Genomic DNA, 21,121 nt, shown 5'->3' on the forward strand with positions numbered 1-21,121 from the left:
ATTTCTTCACACAACATACAATCAACCTGTGGAACTCCTTGCCAGAGGATGTTGTGAAGGCCAGGACTTTAACAGGGTTAAAAAAAGAAACTAGATAGATTAACGGAGGTTAGGTCCATCAATGGCTGTAAGACAGGATGGGCAGAGATGGTGTCATTAGCCTCTGTTTGTCAGAAGCTGGGAATGGGCAACAGGGGAGGGATCACTTGGTTATTCCCTGTTCTGTTCACTCCCTCTGGGGCACCTGGTGCTGGCCACTGTCGGCAGACTGGATACTGGGCTAGAGGGACCTTTGGTCTGACCCAGTACGACCATTCTTATGTAGGGGAGCAGGGCAGCTCCAGGCAACAGAGATGGGTTTGGGGACAGGACAGGACAAGGGAGCTGGGGCAGGAGGGTAAGGGGGCAGGTCTGGGCAGCAGGACAGGGCAGGAGGGTATGGGGGCAGGTGGGACCAATGGGAACAGGGAAAATGGGGGGCAGGTGCTAAGGGGATGACTGACCAGCTGTCCTGCGGGGACATCCCCACAGTGTCCTATGTGCAGCGAGAGAAGCGACAGTGCTGGAGCCTGGCAACCCTGGAGTTCACTGTGCCCCCCGGCTCGGGGCTGGCCCCACGCTGGGTAGACGCCCTGCAGCGCAGAATCCAGCTGCATGGTCAGTACTGGGGAGGGGAGGGGGCTGGTCATTAGGGGAGGGAAAGTTCAGTAAGGGGGGGCTGGTAGGTAAGGGGGCAGGAGGGGGTACAAGTAAGTAGCCCCATGGGGGGGGTGCTGGAGCAGGCTGTGGAGTCAGAGGGTCACTGGGGCTTGCAGGGGGCTGCACATGCTCCAGGGTCAGTAGCACAAGGGATCGCCCTATGATGGGCCCAGGGGCTGCGACCCCCTGTGGGTTGGGGCGCCAGCGACTCAGGCTGGACTCACAGCAGCTGCTCTGGGTGAGCAGAGGTGGGCAGCGGGGGGTGCTCCTGCAGGACATGTGGGCAGCCAGGGACCTGGGCCCCTAGGTGACACTCTCTTTGCCCCAGGGGTCACGCGCCCCAAGAAGCTGCTGGTCTTTGTGAACCCTGTGGGGGGGCGGTGCCGCGCCAGCAAGATTTATCAGGATCAGGTGGCTGGGCTCTTTGCTCTGGCAGGGATCCAGACAGAGGTAGTAGGTGAGTCCCCCGATGTGACCCCCCCCCTACAGCCCCTCCCGCTGAGCTCCCATCCTCCGAGTGTCCCTGACTTGCCCCCCTTTATCATCCCTTCTGCAAAGCTCTCATCCCCCAAGTGTTCCCAGCCTGCACCCTCTATGGCCTCTCCCACAGAGCTCCCACCCCCCAAGTGCCTCCGACAGAATCCTAGCACACTAGAACCGGCAGGGACCTCGAAAGGTCATTGAGTCCAGTCCCCTGCCCTCAGGGAAGGACCAAGCACCATCTATTCTAGACCATCCCTGGTAGGTGTTTGTCTAACCTGCTCTTAAATGTCTCCAATAATGGAGATTCCATAACCTCCCTAGAATAAATTGCAGTGCTTAACCACCCTGAGAGGTAGGATTTTTTTCCTAATGTCCAACCTAAATCTCTCTTGCTGCAATTTAAGCTCATTGCTTCTTGTTGTATCGTCAGAGGTTAAGGAGAATAATGTTTTCCTCCTTCTTCTTACGCTCTTTTAGATACTTGAAAACTGCTATTGTGTCCCCTTCTCGGTCGTCTCTATTCCAAACTAAACTAGTCCAATTCTTTCAATCTTCCCTCATAGGTCACATTTTCTAGATCTTTAATAGTTTTTGTTGCTCTTCTCTCAACCTTCTCCAATTTCTCCACATCTTTCTTGAAAAGTGGTGCCCAGAACTTGACGCAATACTCCAATTGAGGCCTAATCAGCACAGAGTAGAGCGGAAGAATTCTTTCTCGTGTCTTGCTCACAACACTCATGCTAATGCAGGTCCTCTGCTAATCCCAGAATCATGTTTTTTTCCAACAGTACACACTGTTGACTCATATTTAACTTGTGCTTCTCTATTACCTCTAGTCCCCTTTCTGCAGGGCTCCTTTCTAGACAGTTGATTCCCATTCTGTGTGTGAGAAACTGATTGTTCCTTCCTAAGCGGAGCACTTTGTATTTGTCCTTATTGAACTTCATCCTATTGACCTCAGGCCATTTCTCCAGTTTGTCCATATTATTTTGAATTATGATCCATCCTCCAAAGCACTTGCAACCCCTCCCAGCTTGGGATCATCTGCAAACTTGTAAGCAAGCGTACTCTCTGTGCCACTATCTAAATAGTTGATGAAGCTATTGAACAGAACAAGTCCCAAAATTGACCCCTGCGGAACCTCTCTCATTATACCCTTAGAGCATGACTGTGAACCATGGATACCTACTCTCTGAAAATGATTATCCAGTCAGTTATGCACCCACCTGATAGCAGCCCCATCAAGGTTGTATTTCCCTAGTTTGTTAATGAAGGTCATGCCCCCCCCACCGCTCCTTCACCCACTGAGCTCCCACTCTTCCTCCAACATGCCCCCCCCACGATAGACTCTCTGCTCCCGCTGCTATCACTCACCTCACTCATCCCCTCTTCCCCCACTTTCCCACAGAGACCCAGCGACCCCACGAGGCAGGGGACATGATCCTGCAGCGAGACCTAAGTGACCTAGATGGGTGAGAAACCCCTGCCCTGCCCCCAGCTCCACCTGGCATGGGGCACCCAACCCCCTCATGTACCCCTGGGTTGCTACATTCCCCCACCCCATGTACCTCTAGGGCTGCCCTGCCCTCCCCCACATATACCCAGGGCTGCCCCCATAATCCCTAGGCTGCCCTCCCTCACATACGTTCTGGGCTGCTCTGTCTCCCCACCCCCACATACCTCTTGGTAGCCCTGTCTCCCCACCACAGCCACCCCCATGCTGCTGCCCCCTCCGCTCCACTGTGGGTAGAGTAGGAACAGCTTGCTCTCTTGCCCAGGCTGGTGTGCGTGGGGGGCGACGGGACATTTAACGAGGTGATGCACGCGCTCATCTCCCGCACGCAGACGAAGGCCGGGATTTCTGAGGACGACCCTATGGCTCAGCTCCTGCCCCCTCGGCTCCATATTGGCATCATTCCCGCAGGTGGGGGAGTGCAGAGCTCTGAGGGCAGGGAGAGTGAGGGGGCTGGTAGAGATAGCTGAACCTGGGGATGAGGGGGCAGCAGGGATGGATGCCCAGAGAGCTGAGGAGTGGGGGTGGAGGAAGGCCTGTGGGGGACTGCAGAGGGCACAGGGATGGGCAGGAAGGGGCTGAAGGGGCAGGTGAGGGCGGAAGAGGGGCTGAGACTGAGGAGGGATGCAGATTAGCGAGGGACGGGGAGGGACTGGGGCTCAAGGGAGCTGTGGAGGGCAGACGGGCTGAGGGGAGCTGTAGGGGGACAAGGTGCAGGCAGGGAGAGGGGAGGGGCTGGAGGTGAGGGGGGTGGCTGTGAGGTGGCTCGGGGTGGGGGGGGAGGGCAGCAGCTCAGCAGGCCTCAGGAAATGACTCACCCCCTTCTCCCAAGCCAGGCTCCACAGACTGCGTTTGCTTCGCCTCAGTGGGGACCAGTGACCCCGTCACCTCTGCCCTGCACATCATCATTGGTAGAGCAGGGGCTGGGGACTAGAACACCTGGGTTATCTCCTCTCGCTGAGAGGAAGAGTCTGGTGGGATGGGAGAGGGGCAGCAGTCAGGACTCCTGGGCTATGTCTACACAGGCGGGGCCAAGCCATTCTTCTTGCGCAAGGCCTGCCAGTGTAGACATAGCCCTGGGTTCTCTCCCTGGCTCTGGGAGGGCCTGGTGGGTTGAGCTAGGAGGAGCTAGGTCTCTGTTCAGAGGCCCCATGCACCCTCTCCCCCAGGGGACAGCCAGCCGCTGGACGTGTGCAGCGTGCACCACCGGGGACGGCTGCAGCGCTACGCGGTCTCGCTGGTGGGCTATGGTTTCTATGGTGACGTGGTACGTGACAGTGAGCAGCATCGCTGGCTGGGCCCTGTGCGCTATGACTTCTCAGGTGTGTCCCGAGGGCGCAGCCGGAGCCCCCAGGGGTGGGAATGGAGCACAGAGGGTGTCCAGGCCCAGGGCTCTGTGCGATGCACCCCGGGGGACAGATCAAGGCGGCTGGAGGGGAGGGCTGCAGGACAGTGTGTCCTGGGTGCAGGGGAAGAACAGCTCTGCCTGCAGCAGGCTGTGTGGGGGCCTTGACCCCTCTGCCCCCTGCTCCCCCAGGGCTCAAGGCCGTGCTGTGTAACCGCAGCTATGCGGGCACTGTGGAGTTCCTGACAGCGCGGGGTACAGAGACCAGTCCCCGGGACCAGACACGCTGCAGGGCAGGGTAGGTGTGGACCTGCTGGCTGTGGTGTGTGGAGAATGGAGGGAGGTAGGGGGCTACTGGCGGGGGGGATGGAGGGAGTGGGGGGGTGCTGCTGGGCAGCAGGGCGCGAGGCTACAACTGGGCTCCTGGCCCATGGGGTGAGATGGCAGAGCAGGGCCTTCCCGCAGCACGGCCCAGACAGAAGGGAGAACTGCCTGTGGCTCAGGGGTGGCAATTGTGCGTCCCCCCACGCACTGAGTGAACACGCAGCTCTTACCCCTTCTGGTGCCTGGCCCAGGCAACGCCAGTAACACTGGGGTGTCTCCGCCCCCATGGGACGGGCTCAGGCAACGATGGTCACAAGTGGGCAGCTCCCCAGTCTGGCTCTGAGCCCACAGAACGGCGAGGGCCCTGGACGCACTACGCGCCTCTTCCCTCACAGCTGTCTCATCTGCTCCGAGGCTGGCCCCCAGCTCCGGGGGGGGAGTCAGGAGAAGCTGCCACAACAGGAGGGTGCTGGAGCTGCAGGTGAGCTGAGGGTATGGCAGGGAGATTGGTGAGTGGCAGAGGGACAGATTGGTGGAAATGATGTCTCTCCCCCACCGGCGAGTGGCAGAGGGATGGGGGGGGAATTGGAGTGAGGGTGTCTCTCCCCCACCGGCGAGTGGCAGAGGGATGGGGGGGGAATTGGAATGACGGTGTCTCTCCCCCACCGGCGAGTGGCAGAGGGATGGGGGGGGAATTGGAGTGAGGGTGTCTCTCCCCCACCGGCGAGTGGCAGAGGGATGGGGGGGGAATTGGAGTGAGGGTCTCTCTCCCCGAGCCGGCGAGTGGCAGAGGGATGGGGGGGGGAATTGGAGTGAGGGTCTCTCTCCCCGAGCCAGCGAGTGGCAGAGGGATGGGGGGGGAATTGGAGTGAGGGTCTCTCCCCCGAGCCGGCGAGTGGCAGAGGGATGGGGGGGGGGAATTGGAGTGAGGGTGTCTCTCCCCCAGCCGGCGAGTGGCAGAGGGATGGGGGGGGGGAATTGGAGTGAGGGTGTCTCTCCCCCAGCCGGCGAGTGGCAGAGGGATGGGGGGGGAATTGGAGTGAGGGTGTCTCTCCCCCAGCCGGCGAGTGGCAGAGGGATGGGGGGGGGGAATTGGAATGACAGTGTCTCTCCCCCAGCTGGCGAGTGGCAGAGGGATGGGGGGGGAACTGGAGTGAGGGTGTCTCTCCCCCAGCCGGCGAGTGGCAGAGGAATGGGGGGGGGAATTGGAGTGAGGGTGTCTCTCCCCCAGCCGGCGAGTGGCAGAGGGATGGGGGGGGGAACTGGAGTGAGGGTGTCTCTCCCCCAGCTGGCGAGTGGCAGAGGGATGGGAGGGGGGGAATTGGAATGACAGTGTCTCTCCCCCAGCTGGCGAGTGGCAGAGGGATGGGGGGGGAATTGGAATGACGGTGTCTCTCCCCCAGCTGGCGAGTGGCAGAGGGATGGGGGGGGGAATTGGAATGACGGTGTCTCTCCCGCAGCTGGCGAGTGGCAGAGGGATGGGGGGGGAATTGGAATGACGGTGTCTCTCCCCCAGCTGGCGAGTGGCAGAGGGATGGGGGGGGGAATTGGAATGACGGTGTCTCTCCCCCAGCTGGCGAGTGGCAGAGGGATGGGGGGGGGAATTGGAATGACGGTGTCTCTCCCCCAGCTGGCGAGTGGCAGAGGGATGGGGGGGGAATTGGAATGACGGTGTCTCTCCCCCAGCTGGCGAGTGGCAGAGGGATGGGGGGGGGAATTGGAATGACGGTGTCTCTCCCCCAGCTGGCGAGTGGCAGAGGGATGGGGGGGGAATTGGAATGACGGTGTCTCTCCCCCAGCTGGCGAGTGGCAGAGGGATGGGGGGGGGAATTGGAATGACGGTGTCTCTCCCCCAGCTGGCGAGTGGCAGAGGGATGGGGGGGGAATTGGAGTGAGGGTGTCTCTCCCCCAGCTGGCGAGTGGCAGAGGGATGGGGGGGGGGAATTGGAGTGAGGGTGTCTCTCCCCCAGCTGGCGAGTGGCAGAGGGCTGGGGGGGGGGGAATTGGAGTGAGGGTGTCTCTCCCCCAGCTGGCGAGTGGCAGAGGGATGGGGGGGGGGAATTGGAGTGAGGGTGTCTCTCCCCCAGCTGGCGAGTGGCAGAGGGATGGGGGGGGGGGGAATTGGAGTGAGGGTGTCTCTCCCCTAGCCGGCGAGTGGCAGAGGGATGGGGGGGGGGGAATTGGAGTGACGGTGTCTCTCCCCCGAGTGGCAGAGGGATGGGGGGGGGGGAATTGGAGTGAGGGTGTCTCTCCCCCAGCTGGCGAGTGGCAGAGGGATGGGGGGGGGAATTGGAGTGAGGGTGTCTCTCCCCCAGCTGGCGAGTGGCAGAGGGATGGGGGGGGGAATTGGAGTGAGGGTGTCTCTCCCCTAGCCGGCGAGTGGCAGAGGGATGGGGGGGGGGAATTGGAGTGACGGTGTCTCTCCCCCAGCTGGCGAGTGGCAGAGGGATGGGGGGGGGGAATTGGAGTGACGGTGTCTCTCCCCCAGCTGGCGAGTGGCAGAGGGATGGGGGGGGGGAATTGGAGTGACGGTGTCTCTCCCCCAGCCGGCGAGTGGCAGAGGGATGGGGGGGGGGGGAATTGGAGTGAGGGTGTCTCTCCCCCAGCTGGCGAGTGGCAGAGGGATGGGGGGGGGAATTGGAGTGACGGTGTCTCTCCCCCAGCTGGCGAGTGGCAGAGGGATGGGGGGGGGGGGGAATTGGAGTGAGGGTGTCTCTCCCCTAGCCGGCGAGTGGCAGAGGGATGGGGGGGGGGAATTGGAGTGACAGTGTCTCTCCCCCAGCCGGCGAGTGGCAACGGGAGCAGGGTCGTTTCCTGGCCATTAACTTGACCTGCATGAGCAGTGCCTGCCCTAAGAGCCCCGAAGGCCTGTCCCCCAGCGCCCATCTGGCCGACGGCTCGGCTGACCTCATCCTGGTGCGCGAGTGCTCCTCCCTGGGCTTCCTGCGACACCTGAGTCGGCACATGGACCATCGAGACCAGGTATGGGCGTTGCACAGACCCCCCTCCCCCCAAGCCAGGTACTGGGGGGGAGGGAGATCTGTGACTCCTCCCTCAGAGCCCGGTTCTGGGAGGGAGGCATGGGACAGACCTGGGGTCCTACACGGAGACCCCCCCCAAGGTTGAGTAGCAGGAAGAAGGCCTGGCCCAGACCCGGGTAACAGAGAGAGTGGAGGCGGGGAAGGGAGATGGTGGGAACAGACCCACGGGGTCAGCAGGCACCAGGTCACAGGGAGGGGTCAGGCTGGAGCTGCCGCTTTGGGGTGTCTGGCCCCAGGACAGCAGGGGCATCTTGATGGGGGGTGGCCCCAGGTGGGCAGGGAGAGGCCTCTGGCTCAGTCCAGCCCTTCTGCTCTCTGCAGTTTGACCTACCCTTTGTGAGTGTGCACCGAGTGCAGGCCCTGCGCTTCACCCCCAGCCAGCTGGAGGAGAGTGAGGAGCAGGGGCAGCCAGTGCACAGGGGCTGGAAGGGGCTGTGCTGGGCGGAGCACCCCCTGAGCTGCTGGAGCTGTGATGGGGAGACCCTGCCCCACGCCGATATCAGCGTCAGGTGAGCAGACCGAGCCCCTGGGAGGGTGGGGGACACCCCACAGCCAGCCCTATGTCCACATGCCCCTGTGCAGTGGCACAAGAGCCACCCAGTAGGCTGCTATGGGAGCTTCCCGGAGCATGTGAGGGGACGTTTGGGGCTTCTCTGCTCTGCGGGAGTGGCATGAGCAGTAATTCCTCTGTGCCAGTCATGCAGACCAGGCCTCAGCTGGAGCTGGGAACCTGGGCTACACAGCTTGGGCAAGAGGGGCAAAGGGGACAGTCCAGTGACACGCAGCAGACCCGAGCAAGGGCCAGAAGACAGGCCCGCTGAAGGCTGGCAGATGCCTGGGCTTGGGTGGAAAGGACATGAGAACGGTTTCCCTGGACGTGACGGGCTGTTCCAAGAGGAGGGAGGGGAGGAGCAGAAAACTCTAACCCTCTTCCCCTCCGAGGCTAGGACAAGCAGCCAGGGGCTTACGCTGCATTTATGGGCAGGCACCAGGCAGGTTTGCCTAGTGGCAGGGTAGTTAAGCTCTGGCACAAGTCCCCATGCAGCCCTTGAGGGCTTGGGGAGCGGGCTAGACCCCCATCAGACCTGGCCCATTCATCACATAAGCCTGCCTCGGGCAGGGGCTCTTATGGCCCTTCTGGCAGCCTAACTCTGCATTAGCCTTTGTCCCGGCTGGGGCCCATGGCAGCTCAGGCACTGCCCGCCTGTCCCGTGCGAGGGGGCAGGCCAGCAGCTTGTCCCTCCCTCAGGCAGGGCCGACCTGATTCTATTCTTTTCCCTCCCACTGCTGGCACCCAGCTCCTTGGGCAGCCTGCTGATGGCCACTTTCCTCCACAGGGTGCACAGGCAGCTCGTCCACCTCTTTGCCCGGGGCATCGAACAGCAGCTGGGCCTGGCCTAGGGGCTGCCTGGAGCTGCAACCTACCAGGACACTGGAGCAGGTGGAGAGGCCAGGCCCAACCCCGCTGGATTTGGGCCCTGCTGGGGCAGTGGGATCGGCCCTGCCTGGCTGGTGCCGAGGGGTGTGTGTGGACATGCAGGGCCTGCCCAGGACAGCTCCCACCCCTTGCTGTGATGCTCTGGAACCAGGGGCCCAGCGCCGCTGCCTGTAGGGGCAGATGGCTGCAGGGAGCCACAGCTCAGCCTCAACCCTTCCATTCTTGGTCTCCGCTCCCCCCAACACTGGAGGGCAGCCCAGGCCCAGGGCTCCTGACAAAGCAGCAGCTGCCACAACTAAAAGGAGAGCAAAGGCCTGTGTGTGTGTGTGTGTGTGGGGGGGGGGTCGCGTAATATGCATGGGGGCTGAGCCTGATGGAGACTGGCCTCAGATTTAACACTGAGTCCTGGCTTTCATGTGAGCTGAGCAAGTTTCCAGAAACCCTACAGCAAGGCCAGGGCAAGGCCGGCAGCCACCCACGACAGAGGGGCCACACGATTGGACAGAGGAAGCACAGGGACGAGGCTGGGCCCAACAATCTCTTTACAAATCAGCGCTGCACACAAAAGGCCCAGACACAGGGCAGGAATGTCTCAGCAACACAGCACACACGCACAGCACCTGGGCCCTCTGGAGTGAGAGGATCCTGTGTGGGGCAGGATCCGGAGGGCCAGAGACCAGGGCAGGGGAAGAGGGGCAGGCTGTAAACATGCCAGGGCCAGCTTGGTCCCAGAAGCAGGGGGCTCTAGGTCCAGGGCAGGGACGGGCAGTTTGGTTTGGAGGAGGATGTAAATGGGATGGGGGGGTTCTGCAGGAGGCCTGTGTGAACCAGGACCCCAGCCACATCAGGGAGAGGGGGAGGGGAAGGGAAGGGAAGGGGATCACAACCTATTTGGCTAATTGGGTTACTGTGTAGGATGAATGCCCCATGCCCGGCTCCCTCCCCCCTGCCCTTCTCTACCAGCATGCCATGCCCAGCCCCCAACATCCCCACTCCAGGAGCCCCAATGGGAGCAGCAAGCGGCATGGGTGGCCCCCCGAGTTGCTCTGGGAGGCAACAGCTGCCCCCGGCTCAGAGCTTGTGCGGATTCACCCAGCGGTAGGTGCCCTCGTACTGGAACCCGACCCTCTTCATCAGCTCGTCTGCCTCGGGGGGGCCCCGGCTGGGAAAAAGCAATGTCCCCAGGTTAGTGCCCATGGGGGGGCAGGGCCGGGCCCTCCCTGGTCATCCTCCTGCATCTCCAACCAGGGACTTACCTTTTGGCAGCTTGACCCCTCTTGTGCCCTGCCAGCCCCTTCAGTGCTCCAGAGCCCCCCACATTCTCCTACTAGCCCTCCCAGGACTCCCGTCTCCCATCCCCCTAGAGCCTACCACCATACACCTTTCTCCCATCCCCCCAGAGCCACCCACAACCTTCCCAGGTCTTCTGCTGGGTCCCTCCAGCCCAGAGCCCCTGCCGTGCCCCCTAGCATGCCCCTCGTCAGTGCCCCTGCCAGCTCCCCCCCCCCCCCCCGCCCTGGTGCCCAGCCTAGAGCCTCACCTGCCATAGCAGTAGGGGATGGGCTGGATCCGTTCTGACTCGATCTTGTGCAACAGGGGAGTGAAAATGCGCCAGGCCTCACGTAGTTCGTCACTGGGGAGGGAGCAGGGTCAGTATCAGTACAGCAGGCTGGAACAGGACGCCTCACACTAAAGGCAGGACCAGTCCTGGCCCCCAGCCCCAGCTGCTCTCCCAGAGGCACCAGAACTCCCTGCATGCTGCCCCTCCTGCCTGGATCCGGGGACAGGGTGTGATGCTCCTGGGTTCTGAGCTGCACACACAAGTCATTGTTGCAACCACTGCTCTATGTTTGCCCCAAAACTTGGGCCAAGTGGCCACGTGAGGGGTCTGTCAGAAGCGGATTCGCTGGTTCTGTGGCTGCTGCTCACCGGCCTGTCAGGTCTGTACTTGCAGTTACGCGCAGGCTGGTATTTCACACGTTTGCTCTTTCCAGGCCCAGTGAGACTAGGTGGCCAGTCAGGTGACCAGCAGCACGTCCCTGACACTGCCCTGCACATGGGGCCAACCCCACACGGGAGGCACTTGGCCGGGAGCGTTCGGTCCAATGTGGGGGCCAGGGCTGCTAAGGCTGAGCCAGGGCTGGAGGGGACCTGCCCCCGGGCCAAACTATCTGGGGAGGCACATTTCCCAGCCAGAGCAACAGGAGCCTCTCCCTCCAGGCGGGCTGGGGGAGAACGAGGCCCTGGGGGCTCTGCTAAGAACTCAGCCTGGAAGACCGATGACCCAGCCGAGCAGCCAATAGGCCCCAGATTGTTCCATCTCTGCTACGAGTCTGCACCAAGAGCTGTACAATCAGCGTGTGGGGTCTGATCCCTTTGACAATTTTATTCTCAACCTTTTCTTTCTTTCTTTCTTTCCCTGTATCAATAAACCTAAAGATTTTCTATTCTACAAAAGGATTGGCACTGCAAGCTCTTTGGAATAAACAGACCCGGGACTGGCTGGTCCTTTGGGACTGGGGAACCTGTTCAGCTTTGGTGAGATTGGTTTTCATATAACCTCTCAGCTGTGTAAGAAGTGGTGCTGGTTGTGGCAGAGGGAAAGCTGGGGGGTTTGCTTGTGAGACTCCTTGCTGGCCAGCATGGCAACAGACATGCTGAGTGTGGCTGGTTTGGTGCCTTAAGAGTGGAAGATCCCAGGCTTGGGCTGAAAGTAGCCCTGTTGCTAAGCAATTTGCCTTGACTGGACCCTCTCAGCGGTGCCCCCAGAAACCCGTAATGTCACACTAGCGTAGTTCAGGGTCTGCAGGGAGGGGGCTCGGGGCTGGACAGCCCAGGACCTACCTGCGCACAAAGTGCATCTGGTTGCCACAGAAGACGTCCAGGATGAGTCGCTCGTAGGCATCTGGCAGCTTCACATCCTGGAGAGATGGGAGAGGGAGGTGTGACCTGGGGTGGGGGCCAGGGAGGGTGTATTGAGAAGAAGTGGCTGGGATGGGGCATAAGGGGGCTGGCTTGGCAGCTGTAGGTCAGGCCCAGCTCTCACTTCTTAGGGTGGAGGCAGTGTGGGGCTGTGGAGGACCCCAGGGCCAGCAGGGAAGGGGGCAGAGTGGAGGTATGGGGGCCCAGGGCCAGCACCTTGTAGCAATTGCTGTAGGTCAGGTCCACCTTAGGGTGGAGGAAAGGGTAAGGGCAGAGGAAGCTGTGGGGGGGACCCAGGGCCAGCAGGGAAGGGGCACAGTGGGGATCCCTGGTCTGGCACCTTATAGCGATTGCCATAGGTCAGGTCCAGCTCAGATTCCTCAGGGTCGAAGAACATGCCGGGTTTCTTGGTCATCATCTTGGTGTAGACGGCCTCGTTAGGCTGCACCCGGATCACCAGCTCGTTGCGCTTGCACTGCCGCTGGAAGATGTCGCCTGGCACATCCCGGAACTGTAGCCGCACCTCAGCCTTGCGCTCATTCAGGGCCTTCCCGCACCGCAGCACGAACGGGACGCCTTGCAGAGACACAGTGCTAGCCTCACCACAGCCCAGACCTACCCCTCCACAGAGCCCCCCCAGCCCCCCGCCCGGGGAGCGTAAGGAGAAGGCCTTTTTCTGCAGCCAGACTGGAAGAGCAGCAGCGAGGCACATCCACTCACTCCAGCTAAACAGTATTGCAATCATGACATCATAGGCTGTTCGGAAGGGGCCCTGTCCTACTGGTGCCCACTAGCCCCAGAGAACAAAACAGGTCTCCAGACGGGTAAAGAAACCTGAGTGGGACAGCATCTCACCTGGCAAGAAACTGCTTCTCGACAGGTGGGCTTGTGAAATCTCATTCTATGAACAGTTCCCACTTCCCCATGGCTCCGTCCCATCGTGCTCTGCTTTGCAACGGGTCCTCTCTGCTGTGTCATTCACCTGGCCAGGTGCCAACCAGGATTGGGCTGGGAATTTGGTTGCCATATGCAAGGCTCGACAATCTACTGAATCTACTCGCCTGTGGTGAGTAGATTTCGGCCAGGCACCCCATTTACCGGCGCGCGTGCACACTGCAGCTCTTGCGCATGCGCAGTGCGGGGCTGGCGAGCGGCTTTCGCTGCGGTTCGTCAAACCCTGGCCATATGTTAGGGCTGGTGAGTCACATTTTAGTAAATAACTGGTTAAGGTCTAGGGAAGTGACAGTGTAAACAGTTAACTGATGAACCTGGACTCGTCGGTTAATTTCACGGTTACAGGCGGGGCCTCTCCCACCGTGATGCTGAAGGGAGGGGGGCTCAAAGCTGGCTCCCCAGGAGCCCAAACTCCCACCTGTCCCCCACCGTGCTGCTCCGGCCTCCCCCCAGTGTAAACGTGGAACCACTGGGAATTTCTTAAGGTAAACGTTTTAACATACCTACTAAGGTTGAGCTAGGCAGGATTCACTTGTCACTCTATAAACTGGGGAAGTACTTGGGGAACCAACTCCAAGACTCAGCCCCAGGATCAGAGCTGCCCGACCTCATCCCTGTGCTGATGACACCGGGCAACCACAGGAATCTTTCCCAAGGGACCTGATCCTAACTGGCCAGCAGGACAATTCATTCGCCTTCCGGGAAACAGGGAGCCTGGGATGCTGGGTGTGGGCAGCCAATAACTAGAGGGTGAGTGGGAGATTTCTGTGTAAGGCACCGTCACTGGGAACGGACCCCCCCTCCACACAGTGTGAGGTTACGCCTGAGCCCTGGGAGTTGGTGAGGTGGGTGCCCCTTGGGTGTATGACTGAGAACATTTTGTGCAGGTAACAAGGAAGGAAGGGTGGCAGAGGGACAGAAACAGTGCTAGGGCCCCACCCCCACAGCACACACACAAAGGGGAAGGGCAGGGGGTTACAGACAGTGCTCTCCCCAGGTGCTCCACCCCCTCCCCCCAGTGCTAGCTCACTAACCTCCCCCACAGCACCCACCCCAGGTACATCATTCCCGCCCATGCAGTAGCTCACCATCCCATCTCTCGTTGTCCACATAGAGCACGGCAGTGGCGAAGGTGGGCGTGCTGGAGCCAGGTGGTACAGTGGGGTCGTCCAGGTAGCTCTTCTGGGCCTCGCCCACACCGTCAGGGTTCCCCACGTACTGGCCCAGCACCACACTGTCCAGCTGCAGCTGGGAGATGCACTTCAGCACCTTCACCTGTGGGGGAGCACAGTTCAAAGCCCCAGCCATGGCCAGGCAGAGTGGGGTGTGGGTGGGTGGGCATGCGCAGGGAGAAGTGGCCCAAAGTCCCAGCCATGACCAGGCAGAGTGGCAGGGGCAGTGCATGGCTCGGAGCCACAGCCAGGCAGAGGGGCGAGGGCGGGGTGGGGCATGGCTTGGAGCCACAGCCATGGCCAGGTAAAGTGGTGGGGGGGTGTATATGTGCATGTGCGGGGGAGAGAGAAGGGGAGTGGCCCAAAGCCCCAGCCACTGCCAGGCAGAGCAGTGGGTGCAGGGCAGGGCGTGGCTTGGAGCCACGGCAAGGCAGAGCGGTGGGGGCAGGGTGGGGCATGGCTTGGAGCCACAGCCAGGCAGAGTGGGGTGTGGGTGGGTGGGCATGCGCAGGGAGAAGTGGCCCAAAGCCCCAGCCATGGCCAGGCAGAGCGGGTGGGGGGGGGGGGGGGGAGGGGCTCAAAGCCCCAGCCACGGCCAGGCAGAGCAGTGGGCGCGGGGTAGGGCGTGGCTCGGAGCCACGGCCAGGCAGAGGGGCAGGGGCGGGGTGGGGCATGGCTTGGAGCCACAGCCAGGCAGAGGGGCAGGGGCGGGGCAGGGAATGGCTCGGCTCAGAGCCCCAGCCATGGCCAGGTAGAGCGAGGGGGTGTATATCTGCATGTGCATGTGCGTGTGCGTGTGCGGGGGAGGGAGGGAGAGGCCCAAAGCCCCAGCCACGGCCAGGCAGAGCAGTGGGGGCGGGGCAGGGAATGGCTCAGAGCCCCAGCCATGGCCAGGTAAAGCGGTGGGGGCGGGGCGGGGCGGGGCATGGCTCGGCTCGGAGCCAGGGCCATGGCCAGGCAGGCTGGCATGCACAGAGGGAGGGGAAGCCCAGGGCAAGGAGGGGTGAAAGGATTCTGAGGGTGCCAGGGCCAGGGCACCACAGTGGCCAGCCCAGCCCAGCCCAGCCTGTGTTGGCTCTGGGCTACAAGAAGGCACTTGGATTCACTCCAGTCAGATGGGAGTGGTGGAGCCCAGCACTGGGCGGAGGGTGTTGGCAAGACTCCCCAGGGTCCCTGCACCTGGAGCAGGGTCCTGCAGTGCTTGGTCTTCACGCTGTAACCCACCTTCTCATCCCGCACGTCGTCCGAGTGGGTGGAGGCTGGTTTCTCCATGGCAACCAGGCACAGCATCTGCAGTAGGTGGTTCTGCATCACATCACTGCCAGGAGGGGAGAGGGGTGAGCATAGGGCTCCCAGCCCCAGCACAGCTCCATCCACCCCCACTGCCCAGGAACTAGTGGACATGTTCGCCTATCACCACACTGTCCAGCTGTAGCTGGGAGATGCACTTCAGCACCTTCACTTCAGATGGGGGGGGGAAGTCATTCAGCTACACACCAGGGCCGAGAATCCCATTCCTCTCCCCAGCCCGCCCTGCTCACCGGATGATCCCAAACTCGTTGAAGTAGCCACCCCGCCCCTCTGTGCCGAAGGGCTCCTTGAAGGTCAGCACGACGCAGGCCACGTTGTCCCGGTTCCACACGGGGCCGAAGATGCGGTTCCCGAACCTGCCGGGGAGACAGCGTGTGGCTGAGGTGGGCATTACCGCGCTGGTGGGATCTCCCCCCAACAGGCAGCCCTGGAGCCCCACCTTAGCACCATGAGGTTCTGCACCATCTCCTTGCCCAGGTAGTGGTCAATGCGGTAGATCTGGTCCTCCCGGAAGAGTGAAGCGATGTGATTGGACAGTTTGTTGGAGCTCTCTAGATCCTTCCCAAATGGTTTCTCCACAATGATGCGATTCCAGCCCCTGGCGGGAGAGGCAGGGGGTGTCAAAGGTGGCTGCAGCTAGAGGGGACCCCCCACCCCACCCCTGGGGACTAGGTGCTCTCACCCGCAGCCCATGCAGCACTCCCGAATGTTGAGGGTGACATCCTCGTACACACTGGGGGGCAGTGCCAGGTAGAAGAGCCGGTTGGCCTTCTCCCCGTTGTGCAGCCCGGCCAGGTGGGTGTTCAGTTGCTGGAAGGAGGTGCTGCTGTCGTATGTCCCCGACACATAGCTGTTCCGGGAAAAGAACTCCTGCAGCTTGGCCTGTTCATCCGGCTCCACCTGCCCAAGGGGACATGCTGTCAGCCCAGGCATGGGGGAGGGGACACCCCCCCCCCCCGATCAGCCTAGGTGGGGGGGGGGGGAGAAGAGGGATGTGACCTCCTGGGTCAGTGGTGGGGACATGCCACCCCCGGTCAGTCAAGACGTGGGGAGAAAGAATGGGGATGCGCCACCCCCCTGTCAGCCCAGATGTGGCATAACCCCTCTCAGTGAGAGAAGAAATAAGCAAAAGCTTATAGGTTAATGCTATAGACCACACACATTCCTCCCCCACACACTTGCCAGTACGTTTTTTAGCTGATGCTGGCTTGTGCTGGATCCGGGACCTACTCTTACTGCAGCTCTGCATTTAAAGTGTATTAGGAGCCAGGCGGGAAGGCAGCCCAGCTCAGTTCCAGTTTGTGCTGGGTCTGGGAGCTCGGATCATTCCCTAGAAAGGGGCTGCTGCCTCTTTATCAGAGGCAATGGCACAGGGCATCAGACATCCAGTCCGTGAGGGGAGCTGGTTCTTACACTGGCTCCCCTCACGGACCAGTTCCCACCTGGCAGGGGTCTTCTTGGGAGCGAGGCAGGAGTGCACAGGCTGCTGGCCCCGTTCCCAGGGACTAGACTAGTCGACTAATGATCAGAATTCATGAGGTTATTTGACTGTTCAATTAACTGATATTTAACATCCCTAAGTCAGCCAAGGTGCGTGTGTGGGGGAAGGGAGGACATGCTACCCCAGTCATCTGAGGTGTGGGGGAGGGAAGTCACCCAGCCACAGATCCTCCCCCCGCCCAGACAGGTACTCAAGACCCAAGGAACTCTGGCCCAGGGCCCCGGTTCCTCCCCCGCTCAGAGAGGGGCACTGGGTGGGCCGAAGGGACACCTTGAAGTAGGGCTGGCTTTGCCTGCGGATGTCCTCCACGGTGAGCTGGGACCGGGCGTAGCCCACCACATAGGTGTCATCGGGGAGCAGCCCATCCCGGAACAGCCACCTGAAAGAGAATTTGGCTGGGTGAGCTGAGGTCAGGGCCCCGAGTTCCCCACAGCCCGGTCTGGCAGGGACCTACCAGATGGTTGGGTAGATCTTCTTCTTGGCCAAGTCGCCCTGGAACAGACAAAGGGCACATCACAGCAGCAAACAGACAAGAGGGGCAGCCCCTGGGCCCCATTACTTGCCCTGGGGTGGGATGGGCAACAGGCCCCATTCCCCACCCTCCTGAGCCAGACCGTCACTGCTCTGGGGCCAGATGGGAGCCAGCCCCCAGCAAGGGGCAGGCCCTGGGTCCCATTCCCCACCCAGGATAAAGTCTCTCCCCCCCATGTCTATTCCCTGCCCTCCTATGTCTTTGCTCTGCAGTGCTGGGCCTTTGTGGGGGAGCAGCTAAGCCAGGGACTGGCAGGTGCACTTGCAGGTCCTGTGCCAGACTCCACATGCCACCCCTCAGCCTGGGCACACATGCAGTTTGCTCTGCCAGGGTGTGTGTACAGATCAGCTGATCATTTTGCAAGCCTTAGGGATTTGCTGAGTCACAGAGGCTCAGCTCCCACAGCAAGGCGGGTCCTAGTGCAAGAAGCAGGCCAAGGGATACACCAGGGATACCGCCACCCCCTCACAGCAAGGGGGGGGGAATCCCCAGCGAGCTCAAACCAGCCCAGGGATACGACACACACTACAGGGATGTGCCAGCCCCACGCTGCATGGTAAGGGGGGGGAACTGCCCAACAAGCCCATACCAGCCTGGGGACACACCACACAGTCTGCTGCAGGCCAGGGAATGGCTGAGCAGGGAAAATGAGCCATGCCCACAGATACAGGGACATTTGTGTTTGCCACTCCCTGGCCCAAAGGGATACGCCATCTTCTCCTCAGCTCTTTGCCCTGCCTCCCACAGCCAGGTCCAGGCCACTGGCCTTCTGCCTAAGCCCAGGAAGCTCCTTATCTATCACAAACGCTGATAAGCGGCTTTCTCCTTCCTCCCTCCCTCTGCTGGGGGAGGGGGAGCAGGTGCCAGGCATCCAGCCTGTGCTGTCCCTGACAGGCCTGCAGAGAGACCGCAGCAGCTCCCATCACAGCTCACAGGGCCCAGTGCCTACCCAGGATTCTCTGCCTCAGCTCTGCCAACTTGAGGTGAACCCAAGTCACGTGGAGCTGGGACAACCCCTATATTTAAACAGGGAGCTGGCTTCTGGGGTCAGTCGCCCTGTGTGACCTGAGCCTAGCCACTGAAACTGTGCCTCAGTTTCCCCACTCTCTGTTGCAGGCAGGGTTGGGGGAGTGCCTGGGGTGTCTGGCCCTGCCAGGAGATGTGTGGGGGACTGCTAGGAGCAAGGAACACCAACTGCCTGGGGCTGTGCTCCAGAGAGCCGGGGACTCTAAGAAGGCTCTAGGGGACTTAGTGGCATCCTAGACCTGGGATGGGGCCAAAGAGGCTTGTGGGGTGTATCACCAGGGCAGCCAGGAGCAGAACAGGGAGGGAGCTGTGCCACCCAACCAAACATCATGAGAGATGGGGAATTGCACCCAACTTGGGTAGCTGCCTTTCATAAAGGCTGGGAGAAAAGTGGAAAGGATGGAGAGGAGAAAGGAGCCAGAAAAGTTACTCCCAGGCTGGAGGAAAATGCACAGAAAGCCTCAGAAGGCTGCATCAGACCAGCATGTCAAGGGGAGATGGGTTCCTGTGCTGTGGAGAAAGGTGGAGAGAGTGGGAACCAAAGCCCCAGAAATTGAGACCAGCAGTAATGCACCTGTGGGGCGTGCAGACAGCGGCAGCAACTCAAGCAAAATCAGGGCTTCTCCGCCTCTTGCTGCCTACTCTGCTGGCCGCCTGCCTGGGGAACCCGGGGCCAAGTGGGGGAGTCTTTGGCCTGAGACACAAGCACATTGAAGTAGATGTCTCAGGGTGGGTGAGCGAAGCTAGCAAAGGTGTGTTTGTGTGTATTACTCTCCTCAGCTACAGGGAGCTAGGGTGAGCAGGGGGCTTCCACATGCCACCCCCACCACAAGGACACTGCCCAGCCACCCCCAGCATGGGAGTGGCTCCAGCAGCCGTGGTCTCCTCTGACCACCCCCACGTTGCTTATCTTGTGGTTCCCCATGGGCACAGCTGCTCAGCAGTGCCCAGCACTTCCCTTTGTCCAAATGCAACAGATCCCACAACGGGAGGGACATGTTGCGACCCCTCAGAGCAGGCAGGCAACCGGAAGCAGGGTAGAAAAGGGTTATGCTGAAGTTCTGGGGAGGGAACTGAGGCAGTTTCTGTGAGTTTGAGGGGCACCGGGGTGGTTTCCAGGGCCTAAGGGATGACTATGGTGAGAGGCAGTTTGGGAGGCTTCTGGGGTGTCAGGGCAAATTCAGAGTAGTGGGTGGATTTGGGAGCAACAAGACGGTGTCAATCACACACCTCTGCTTGCTGAAATCTCACTACTGCTCACGGAATATAAACGAAGGGTTGGCCAAGCCAGGGCTTGACCTCACTCCATCCCATGGCAAGCACCAGCACCATCCCAGGCCTTGGGTGGCCCCATGACAGGGCACATAGCTCAACCCATCAGGGATTAGTGGCCCCCCGCCCCCACTGGAGGCAAGTGCTGCCCGCCCAGGTTACACAACACCAGGCAGGAAGTTAAGTCACTCTGCCCAGTCATGGTAGCTGGGATGGCTCGGCTGCAGCTCCCAGTGCTCAGTATCGCCCCTGGTACAACTCCTGCCTCGCCCTGGAGGCATGAGCCGCAGAGCCCACGGGAGGCAGGAGCTCAGGGGAATCTGGCAGCTGAGCAGAGCTGTGGGGAAGATTAGTTTAGCCATCCCCTCACCAAGTGCAGGGTCCTGCAGGGAACTCCCTGTTCCCCCACAGCATTGCCTGTCCACAAAGCAGGGTGCAAGAGGAACGGCCCAGCTCAGGCACCCCACATGGGGCATGGCCTGGCTGACTGGGGACTCACCGAGGCCCCGAGGATGATGAAGATGTGGGTGTCAGACCGCAAGAAGTCCTGGTCCTGGCACAGCTCTTCCCGCATCATCCCGCACACCTGTGAGCGACTCAGCTCCTGTGGAAAGGCCATGGTGCTGGCACGGCTGCTCCCTAGAGCAGAGAGACCATGTGAACCGCCTGCCTCAGAGGGCTGACCCAGGCTGGGCTCCCTCCCCAGCCCCAGGCAGCCAGGGACAAGTCTCTGCTTGGCCAACAGCAGGGCAGAGCCCCATGGTGGGGGAAGGGAAATGGGATTGTGGGGGAAGAGTGGCCCTGAGCGAGGATGGGGGAAAATGGGGCGGCAGCAGGTGGGGGTGAAGAGAAGCCCCGGGTGGGACCAGGGGGTTGGAGGTTTGTCACTTCTGGGTCCCATGAGGCCCTGAGCAGTCTGGCTTTTTCCCCCCAGGGGCCCCTCCCCCAGGACAGCCCCCCAATGCCCCCAGCACAGCCCCCCGGGGTCCCCCAACCGCCCAGCACAGCCCCCCAACACCATGCCCCCTACCCGAGCCCGGCCCCCCAACACCATGCCCCCTACCCGAGCCCGGCCCCCCAGCTCAGCCCCCCAACACCATGTCCCCTACCCGAGCCCGGTCCCCCAGCTCAGCCCCCCAACACCGTGCCCCCTACCCGAGCCCGGCCCCCCAGTGCCCCCGGCACAGCCCCCCAACACCGTGCCCCCTACCCGAGCCCGGCCCCCTAGTGCCCCCCGGCACAGCCCCCCAACACCATACCCCCTACTCGAGCCCGGCCCCCCAGTGCCCCCCGGCTCAGACCCCCAGTGCCCCCCGGCTCAGACCCCCAACACCATGCCCCCTACCCGAGCCCGGCCCCCCAGTTCCCCCCGGCACAGCCCCCCAACACCATGCCCCCTACCCGAGCCCGGCCCCCCAGTGCCCCCCGGCACAGCCCCCCAACACCGTGCCCCCTACCCGAGCCCGGCCCCCCAGTTCCCCCCGGCACAGCCCCCCAACACCGTGCCCCCTACCCGAGCCCGGCCCCCCCAGTGCCCCCGGCACAGCCCCCCAACACCGTGCCCCCTACCCGAGCCCAGCCCCCCAGT

General features: G+C 61.6%; 2 protein-coding genes across 11 annotated transcripts in view; one reads left to right on the plus strand and one right to left on the minus strand.

Annotated features, from left to right (window-relative positions):
* LOC102445981 (ceramide kinase-like) overlaps window positions 1-9,796 on the plus strand; it is a 24,008-nt gene extending 14,212 nt beyond the window's left edge. For 2 of the 8 annotated variants that reach the window (XM_075916569.2, XM_075916571.2), the window contains 10 exons: window positions 532-657; window positions 1,028-1,156; window positions 2,591-2,654; window positions 2,961-3,106; window positions 3,532-3,606; window positions 3,865-4,017; window positions 4,233-4,338; window positions 4,760-4,845; window positions 7,147-7,346; window positions 8,743-9,796. In XM_075916569.2, the coding sequence (XP_075772684.2) occupies window positions 532-657; window positions 1,028-1,156; window positions 2,591-2,654; window positions 2,961-3,106; window positions 3,532-3,606; window positions 3,865-4,017; window positions 4,233-4,338; window positions 4,760-4,845; window positions 7,147-7,346; window positions 8,743-9,195 (1,538 nt within the window). In that variant the 3' untranslated portion in view covers window positions 9,196-9,796. Of the gene's footprint in view, window positions 1-531; window positions 658-1,027; window positions 1,157-2,590; window positions 2,655-2,960; window positions 3,107-3,531; window positions 3,607-3,864; window positions 4,018-4,232; window positions 4,339-4,759; window positions 4,846-7,146; window positions 7,347-7,726; window positions 7,915-8,742 lie in introns of all 8 variants that reach the window. The other 6 variants (XM_075916573.2, XM_075916576.2, XM_075916575.2 and 3 more) reach the window with 5 other exon arrangements.
* G6PD (glucose-6-phosphate dehydrogenase) overlaps window positions 9,369-21,121 on the minus strand; it is a 13,405-nt gene continuing 1,652 nt past the window's right edge. For all 3 annotated transcript variants that reach the window (XM_075916580.2, XM_075916578.2, XM_075916579.2), the window contains exons 2-13: window positions 20,033-20,172; window positions 17,158-17,195; window positions 16,974-17,082; window positions 15,885-16,102; window positions 15,642-15,800; window positions 15,433-15,558; window positions 15,116-15,209; window positions 13,808-13,994; window positions 12,106-12,341; window positions 11,688-11,764; window positions 10,384-10,476; window positions 9,369-10,005 (exon numbers count right to left, since the gene is read on the minus strand). In XM_075916580.2, coding sequence (XP_075772695.1) covers window positions 9,915-10,005; window positions 10,384-10,476; window positions 11,688-11,764; window positions 12,106-12,341; window positions 13,808-13,994; window positions 15,116-15,209; window positions 15,433-15,558; window positions 15,642-15,800; window positions 15,885-16,102; window positions 16,974-17,082; window positions 17,158-17,195; window positions 20,033-20,152 — 1,548 coding nt within the window. In that variant the 5' untranslated portion in view covers window positions 20,153-20,172 and the 3' untranslated portion in view covers window positions 9,369-9,914. The remainder of the gene's footprint in view (window positions 10,006-10,383; window positions 10,477-11,687; window positions 11,765-12,105; window positions 12,342-13,807; window positions 13,995-15,115; window positions 15,210-15,432; window positions 15,559-15,641; window positions 15,801-15,884; window positions 16,103-16,973; window positions 17,083-17,157; window positions 17,196-20,032; window positions 20,173-21,121) is intronic.

The sequence above is a fragment of the Pelodiscus sinensis genome, chromosome 18 (genome assembly GCF_052426305.1).
Source record: "Pelodiscus sinensis isolate ZL-2025 chromosome 18, ASM5242630v1, whole genome shotgun sequence".
Classification (NCBI taxonomy): Eukaryota; Metazoa; Chordata; order Testudines; family Trionychidae; genus Pelodiscus; species Pelodiscus sinensis.